An 8,592-nucleotide genomic window follows, 5' to 3' on the forward strand; every position below is an offset into this window, starting at 1 on the left:
CAGCTTGCAAAGGGCTTGCTGATGTTGCTACAGATCCCACAACAACTTTGGGAGGAGTGGGGAGTTATGACCTGTGTCTCAGATGAAGACAGTGTTTCAGTAAGCCCCACTTCTACTACTAATTGGCAGAGCTGGAATTCCAATCCAGGCCTTTCCATATCTCTCTCATTCTCAGTGGGGCAAATAACTGAGTGCAAATGGGGAGGCTCAGATAAAAGTGAAGTCACACAGATTCAAGCTGCCCTGGGGCCTCTGCAGTTCACTGTGCCACAGTGATGCCAAGAAAATCAGAGAAGCAGTTTCCACTATATCCAAGGCACAGTGGTGGATTGAGGTCGGCCTTGCTACCTCAGGCCATGTGCAGCATTGCTCCCCAGGCTGCTGTCAGGCTCCTGACCCCAGGAGACAGGCTGGCACAGTGGCAGTGCAGGGCAGCCCCTCCATGGCTGCTGCATGATCTGCGTATGTGCAGCTCTGGATGGCAGATGGGAAGGAAGGGTGGGGGCTCAAGTATTGCATCCGGCATTCCAAAGACCAGTAGGTTTGGGGAGCCCCAGACTCAATGCCCTCTGAGGCACTTTCTAAGCCAGATTTCACCCATCTTTGAATTTTTTCCTTGGTGGCAGGCTTAGAGTTCTCAGTGTGATGGTGAAGTAAGTGGAGGGGAAGGGTGTTCATCTCACACATGAACCCATGCATCCCCATTTCCATCCTTCTCCCTCCAAATGCCAGGAGACACCTAGGAGGACTTCTTAAAGGGAGTGGGAAGTTGAACATTTTCAGCAAACCCCTTGGCTCTGAGCACAGTGAGCAGCTCGCATGTCCTGACTGCCTCAGATGCCAGATGCTTGTGGTCAGAAAGGGAAGTCTTTTCCTAGTGCCCGGTGGTCTGGGCCTGGGTCCTCAGTTAGAAACACTTTCTGGGGACAGAGGAGCCAGCCTGTGTGCTGGGTCCCTAACAGGTGTGCCAGCACATCTGTCCTGCCAGATGCCCATCCTGCAGGTCAAAGAACCCTCCTGCCCCACAGCGTGTCTTATGGGATACCAGGGGCCACAGGCGAGGTCACAGAGAGCATTGCCCCCCAGGGCCTGTGGGACCTCAGGCAGAGGGGTCTGTCTGTACCACAGGGCACCGATCCATGGGGAGAAGGTGGCAGGCCCCGGATAGAGTTGGGAGAGGAGTCCCAGTGAGGGGCTGGATGGCCTGAGGAGCTGGGAGGAGGGAGAGGAAAGGAAGGACACAGCTCTTGTTGGGTGGATTCCCAGGGGTAGGGAGAGAAGGGAGGTCCCTGAGCTGAGGCATCAGTGGGCCAGGGCAGGAAGGTTTTGATGGAGCAAGGGGCTCAACGTCCACCTGGAGAAGTAGAGTGGGGACTGGTGGCTTAAGACTGGACGTTTGCAGGGCCCACCCCTTTCCAAGTCCCACCTGCCACGAGGATCTGCAGAGACCATGGCCCTCCTGTGGGGTCAAGGCAGAGATTCCCACTGAGGACTGGAGGAAGGGCAGTGAGGCGCAGAGGGTGAGGTGAGCCTGAGTGTCAGGGAAGCTCAGAAAGCCTCAGGGGCCTTGAGTTCACATCCCAGCTCCGAAGTAACTGACCATGGGCCAGGGCAAACTGTTTCACTCTCTGAGGCTATGTTTCTTCATCTATCAAGGGGAGATCATGCTTAGCTTGCAGGGCCGTTGAGAAATCCAAATGACATGATGCCTGAGTGGGCTCCTTTCTCCAGAGGCACAGGCCACCAGCTGCTGTGTGTATCAGAACCACCTGGTCCTCCCTCCTTGACTCCTGGGGGGTCAGCAAGTCCCACACTGCCAGCGAGCGGCTCTGAGCTAGCATGGGCCCCTGTGCTGAGGTCCATGCTTGACTACATGCACAACATTGAGTAGTCAGAAGTAGAGATGGGAGGAAGAAATTGAGCCCATGAGCAGAAACAACTTGGCTCAAAACGTGAAGGGAATTCCCGTGAGGATGGAGAAGGGGCCTTGAGGCCAAGTGAGAACTGGAGGCATTTTTGTTGCTGGCAGTGCAGGCCGAGCAAAGGGAAGTCAGTGTGTGTTGAGGCCTGAGCCCGGGCTTGGGGTGGCTGCTCCAAGGGAAGTAGCTTTCCTGTGGCTCCGAGGGGCTACAGGAGGCTGCAGGTGTCTGGGAGGTTGATGCCAGGAAGGCTGAGGCGAAGGGGGAGAGAGGACGGCCATCTAAAGTAACAGGTGCCATAAGCATCTGAGGTGGACAACTCTCATGGGAGGGGGAGCCTTGGATCACAAAGGGAAGGGAGATGGGGCCCAGGGAGTCTCTCCAGGGTGATTCTCAGAGGGAGGGCCAGATGTCCAGCTGCGGGTGGGGATTGTAAGGAAGAGACGGAGTAGCTTCTCCGAGAGAAGGGAGAGCAGGGTCACCCTGGGCACACCTGTGGTGCAGTCACAGGAGAATGGGCCCTCCAGGTCACCCTTTCCCAATGACCCACAGGCACCTGGCAGAGGGCCCTGGAGTTGCACCCAGATGAAATCACTGGACAGACCTATAGGGACTCAGTAGGCCATCTGACAGGGTCTTGCAATGGGAGACGACTGCCAGTCTGGCTTGTCTCTGGCTGGCTGGCCCTGGCTTCAGGCCCGGTGCTACAGGAGGTGAACCAGGGCCCGAGTTCAGTCCCACCTAACTCAGGCAGCCTCAGGGACAAAGTCTGGTGACACTGACACTGGCATCCAAGGGAGCCACTGCTGGAGAGTCACAGGGGATAGAGAGGGGCCTCGAGGAAGATCTCAGGGTCCTGTGTGTCAAACAGCAAAGTCAGGTCTTAGGAAGATACAAAGAGCTACAGGGTGTGATGACCTTCCTTCCTCCTCTCCCTGGGCCAGTACACTGGGTGGATATTGTGTTTGTTGACTAATTTGCCTTGACACGTTAATATCACATGTCCATTCTGCACAGTGTACAGTATCAACAGTGGATGGCACGGCGCATAACAGGCCCTCAATAAATAGAGTACATGTGCATGGCCGAGTGGATGATTATCTCATTTTACAGTTGGAAACTGAGGCTCAGAGAGGTCAGGCAGCTACCATGCTAGTGAGTAACTGGTGGCCCCACGATTAGAACCCACACCTGTGTGATGGCCCAACCTGGGTTCCTCTCACTGCTTCCCATGGCCACATCGTGGGAGAAGCCTTGGCCTGGGAGTCAGGCGACCTGGCTTTGAGCCCTGGTTCGAGCCCTCCATGGAGTATGAAGGGGCAATGTGGGGTGGGGTGGAGGACAAGGAAAAGCTTCCTACAAGGTGGCATTTTAGGCAGCTCTTGGGAGTTGGTAAGATTTCAGAGGTGAGTTGAGTGGAGAAGAAGGGGAATGGGCAGGGCATTATGAATGTAGAGAAAGGAGGTGGGGAATTCGCATGTGAGAGGAGGAGGCTGGAGCATGGAGTTCTCGGGGCAGAGGTGGTGGGTGCAGTGGTCAGACACTGGAAAGAGACATGGAGCCTGGGAAACGTGATATTCACCAGTCCTTTCTCAGAAGGGCCAGTTGTCTGATTTCACCCGTTGCTCTCAATCCTCTATTGGAGACACAGCTTTAAGGCTTTTGAATATTTCAGCAAATTGTTAGCTGGCCAGTTTTTTGCTTGATCTTTTTTTTTTTTAATTAATTAATTTATTTATTTTTGGCTGAGTTGGGTCTTCATTGCTCTGCACGGGCTTTCTCTAGTTGTGGCGAGCAGGGGCTACTCTTTGTTGTGGTGCGTGGGCTTCTCACTATGGTGGCTTCTCTTGTTGCAGAGCAAGGGCTCTAGGTGCACAGGCTTCAGTAGTTGTGGCATGAGGGCTCAGGAGTTGTAGTGCACGGGCTTAGTTGCTCCGCGGCATGTGGGATCTTCCTGGACCAGGGCTCGAACCCGTGTCCCCTGCATTGGCAGGCAGATTCTTAACCACTGCACCACCAGGGAAGCCCTGCTTGATCTTTATATCAGCATTTAAAGAAAGGTTTCATTTGTTTCTGTCCCAGATCCCTGCTACAGCAAGGACAGAGAAGAGTCATGATGTGGTCCAGCCTGGACTGCCTGTCTTGGAGGGAGCTAGTGAGGGGCTGGTGAGTGGTGGGAGGGGAGAGGAGGGGGCTGTGGAGTAGAGACAGAGGGAGATGATTAAGGGGTGGACAAGGGAGAGGCTGGGGCAGAGAGAGGGAGAAAAGGGGCAGTGGTTAGGGAGACTGAGGGGGCAAAGAATGGGGGAGCTGGGGGAATCTAGGAGACAGCAGAAGGGAGAAACTGGAGCAGAAAAGAAGAGAGAAATGAGGGACATGGGGAATTGTGGGGAATAGGGAGCAGAGGAAGGAAGAGAAGGAGGAAGAAGAGGCAGAATGTAGGGAAGAGATGGGACAGAGAGGGAAGGTGGGGGATAGAGAGACTGAGGGTCAGAAGGAAATATTTACTCTTCAGTACTACATTATCATTTCTGAGAAGGCGGTATTCTAGAATACATTCTTCATGAATATACTGTAAGAATATTCACTGAAAATATTTAAGAAGTATAGTTGTAAGACTTGTTCACACGTACTCAGTACATTCAAGGATGATATGCTAAGCATCACCCTACTGCCTTTCGCTTTCCTAAAAGTGCTGCCAGGGAATGAAAAAGAGTCAGGTAAGATTTCTCAGAAATCTTCGGATCTGTGAAAGTTATGCCATCGGGATTTGAATTACTTTAAATTGACAGAGACAAAGAAACAAATCAATTTGCTAAATTTGGGCTACGTCTCTGGGCTATGTGGGTCCACCACCTGGGCTTTCCCAGCAGATGGCGTGACGGTTGACAGGACAATCTCACCTGCGAAGGACTCCAATTCCCAGTCCTGTCCTGAATCACTTGGCAGAACTCTGATGAGAATAACCAGGGATTTGTGACTCAATTTATTGAGAAAAAAATCAGTCCCATCCATTATAGGACTGAATTTTGCATGGGAGAATGTGGTATTGACCTGCCAATGACCTGGAAATGAACTGGTTGCCCAGAAAAGTCTTTATTGTTGTTACTGTAACTGTTATTATCTATAATGATTGTAACACTTTTCGGGTAAAATGGGTTAGCCTTATCTTCTCTGCAAGTATTTCCTCTAAGATTTCTCCTTCGCCTTTACCGAAATGGGACGGATTGTCCTTAAGAGACATTGGCTGGAGATTGAGGAAGTAGTTCTGGGCTGTGCAAGACCAAGTGTGGAGTAACTTTGCATAAGCAGGAACTTTCTCAAAAGATGATTTTTTTCAAAGAGCCTTCTGGAGCCAGCGATTCCCCTGCAGTGCCCCTCCTGACCTGCCCCCTCTCACCACAATGGAAATGGGACATGCAAATCTCTCCTGAAATTGCTGCTGGGACTCTCACTGAAGAGTTTAATCATAATGTCATTTGAATGAATTCTCAGGGTGGGGAAATAATGAACAGAGGGATGCTTTCAGCCCTCTTCCAACGACCCTTTTATGGTCACACCCCCGTACCTCCCCTCTGAGAAGCCACACCCGGCTGCTTGTGCTGCACACTGATGTATGTCGTGTGTGGAGGAGAACGGACCCACTGCCGACCACTTATAAAGGCAGAGAAGTCTGTAACCTGTTCTCCTCCCATAAGTGTTGGGGGAATCCATGAAATAATGGAAACAATTATTTCTGATGGTGCTTCAGAATGGCCGAGGGTGTCATTATCCCAAATGGATGACTCATTAGCCCTCCTGCACCACCATCCTCTGGGCCAGTTCCCTGGTTGGGGAAACCAAACAATAGGAGGTAGTTCTTATACTCAACACCTAACTCTTCTAGAAGGGTACTCTAGCCACATTAATATGACGAACTTGGCTAAGTGTCGGATGGGCTTATAGCGAGGTTCTGAGGCTCCTGGGTAGGAATCAAGCTCACTTTGAGTTTGGAATCTAGAAAAGGAGTGGGCTATTATTTGCTTACTTTAGGCTCTGCAGACCTAAAACACGCTTCATGAATACTATCCAAGAAGTATTTGGTTGAACCATACAAAATTGCCAGTTTTATTTGTCAAAAATAGTCAACTATGAGCAATTCCTTATGGTTCAACCAAATAATGAAGAGATAAAAAGACAGCTTTGTGAAATCTAAGTCTTTTTGGTCCAATTCAGAAGCCGGGGGTGGCAGAAGGGAACAGATATTTCCTGGGCACCTGTACTGTGTTGGAGCTGTCAAAACAGTCACTTCATGAGCACTTAATAAGCCCAGTGGACTGGGCACATCACACCAAACACTTGGCGAGGATCGCCACCTGCTGTGCTCACAGAGGAAGCTACAGGCTGGAATTCACGGCCAGGTCAGCATGGGGAGCCCACTTCGGAATGAATCCTCACACAGCGCCTGGCACCACAGACTAGACGTGCAGTCAACACGGGCTCCCTTTGCTCCCTGAACTCTCAGGCTCCAGGGTCTCTGGTGAGGAGGGGAGAGGGGAAGCCCTCCTCCCTCTTCCTCTTCTGAGCCCTCACACTCAGGGTGGAAGTGTTCCCTGGTGTACACTCTGCCGGGAGCCAGCGACGACCTCCAGGTTTGCAAAAGGCTTCTCCTGGCCTGGGTCTCCCGTTCCTTCCCTCTGCATTCCTCTGGGGACCTCTCCTGAGAATGTGAGCTGCCCAGGTGTGGAGACATAAGCTAGTGCCACTCTGGGCCACCGGCTCGAACTCCTAGACCAGCCTGAAGCCAACACTTGTACTTTACATCTGGGGAAACTGAGGCCCAGAGAGGGGGCAGAGTGAGCTAGTGGTCAGGCCCGGATGGAACTCAGGCCTCTGGACATCCAGCCCTGTGCGTTCTCCCCACAGCCGAGGTGCCATCTGTGGAGCCCTAGGAAGTGGGGCCCAAGTAATGGTGGTCACAGCGCTTGCCCAGTTAAGTGGCCTCTCAGAGCCCCTCGCCCCCGAACTTGGGTCCCAGCCGCCCCGACGTCCGCACCCTGTCCCTGCCACCCCAGCCCGTCAGGGCCGGGCGTCCTCACCGCGCCGCGCTCAAAGTCGTTGTAGAAGGGCTTGTCTAGCAGGTGCTTCTCGCTGCAGCCCGCTGAGCCCACGAGGCTGAGGTAGATGTAGTCGTCGGTGCCCGCGAACCACTGGCTGCCGGTGGCCACGGTGACGGTGTAGGAGGGCATGGTGGCGCGCAGCGAGGGCCGCGGGGCGCGGGCGCAGCGAGCACTGGGAGCCTTGGCGCGCCGGTCCGCGGGCCTCCGCCCCTCGCCCACCCCGCGCGGCAGCTTCCTGCCTCTGAGCGTCCGGGGCCCCTGCCGCCCCCCTCCCCCTCCTGCCCGCCCTGCCCCCGGCCCCGCCCTCCCGGAGCTCTGACCTCGCCGGACCCGCCTCGGACTAGGTAAGCGCACTCGTTCCTGCACCTCACCTCCTCCACTTGGCCTCTGTTTTGGCAGTCAGGGGACTGTGGCCACCTCAGCTGCTATCCCCTCCTCCCTCCCTCTATTCCTTCTCTCACTCAGTTTCTCATTCATTGTTTTCACTCTTCACCCTTCCCTCTTGCCTCGGCTTCCCTCACGGCCAGGCCCTTGTGAGGCATTAGGGTTGGACTCCAGGGACGCCTAGAAAACCCCACACAGTCCCTGCTCTCACCAAGTCCCCAGGGTTAGAGGGAGGCCGCGCGACTGGGGCACTTAGCCATGCTGTGATTACTGAGAGCAGGGGTGCTCTGGGAGTCTACAGCGGGAAGAGGAGCCCAGCTGGGGAGTCAGGAAAGCTTTTGGAGGGGTGACACCTGAGCTGGCACTGTGGAGCGCAGAGACTTCCGTGGGCATTGGCTTCTTCCACAGGCTTGGCTGAATGTCACTCTGCGCCGGGTGCAGGTGGGCACTGAGGTGAGTCAGGTGCCAGCCACGCTCAGGCCTGGAGATTGTCAGTGTGTAGTGGGAGGAGGGCAGCCAGAGAGAGGGAGGCCAGGATAAGAAAACCCGAATCTGGACACCTAAGGGGTTGTCTGGAGGAGGTTGGTGCGCTCAGAGGCGAGGGGTTTCAGAACTCGAGGGCAGGGAGGCTGGGCGTGTGATGGGAAAGGGGGTAGGCTTGTTTGGAGATGGCTTCTGGGAATGGACCCATGGCTGGAAGTCCTAGGAAAGAAGATGAGGACTCCACAGCAAGGATGTTCCATGAGTTAGAGGTGGTACTTGGAAAACCCGCTGCCTGGCAGAGTAATTGGTTGGCTATCATTTACTTTTAATTAATTAATATTTTAATTTATTTAAAAAATTTTTATCGGCTTTCTAACTGATGATGGGCGAGGCTTGGAAGGCATGGTAGTAAAAGGCTTTGGACACTAGAAGGAAGCTTCCTGTGGGTGGTAAGCTTTCCAACTGCTGTGGCCTGATCTCAGAAGTCTTCTGTATTCCCCTACACGTCCTCTGTACCCAGCTTCAGAACTGGGTCTGACTGTGGTACACATTCAGTAATGAGTTGAAATAAATTTAAAAATAAGTTCATTCCACATGAGGTGGTGGGTACATCAAGTCACCTGTTCTGCACACTCACTTTTGGGGACGGGCAAAGAGGCAGGCTCAAGGCAGTCTCCCCATTTCTGGGAGCCTGGGCTCCATCTGGT

The 8,592-nt window shown here is 53.5% G+C and overlaps 1 protein-coding gene across 1 annotated transcript in view; it reads right to left on the reverse strand.

Moving 5' to 3' along the window:
• The window catches only part of ALOX5 (arachidonate 5-lipoxygenase), a gene marked incomplete at both ends in the record, with an annotated part of 63,772 nt that extends 56,625 nt beyond the window's left edge, over nt 1-7,147 (reverse strand). Inside the window, one exon of the mRNA XM_079711782.1 lies at nt 6,998-7,147. Within this exon, the coding sequence (XP_079567908.1) occupies nt 6,998-7,147 (150 nt within the window). The remainder of the gene's footprint in view (nt 1-6,997) is intronic.
• Nucleotides 7,148-8,592: the final 1,445 nt, after the last annotated feature.

This window comes from Hyperoodon ampullatus, assembly GCF_949752795.1.
Source record: "Hyperoodon ampullatus genome assembly, chromosome: 1".
Taxonomy (NCBI): Eukaryota; Metazoa; Chordata; class Mammalia; order Artiodactyla; family Ziphiidae; genus Hyperoodon; species Hyperoodon ampullatus.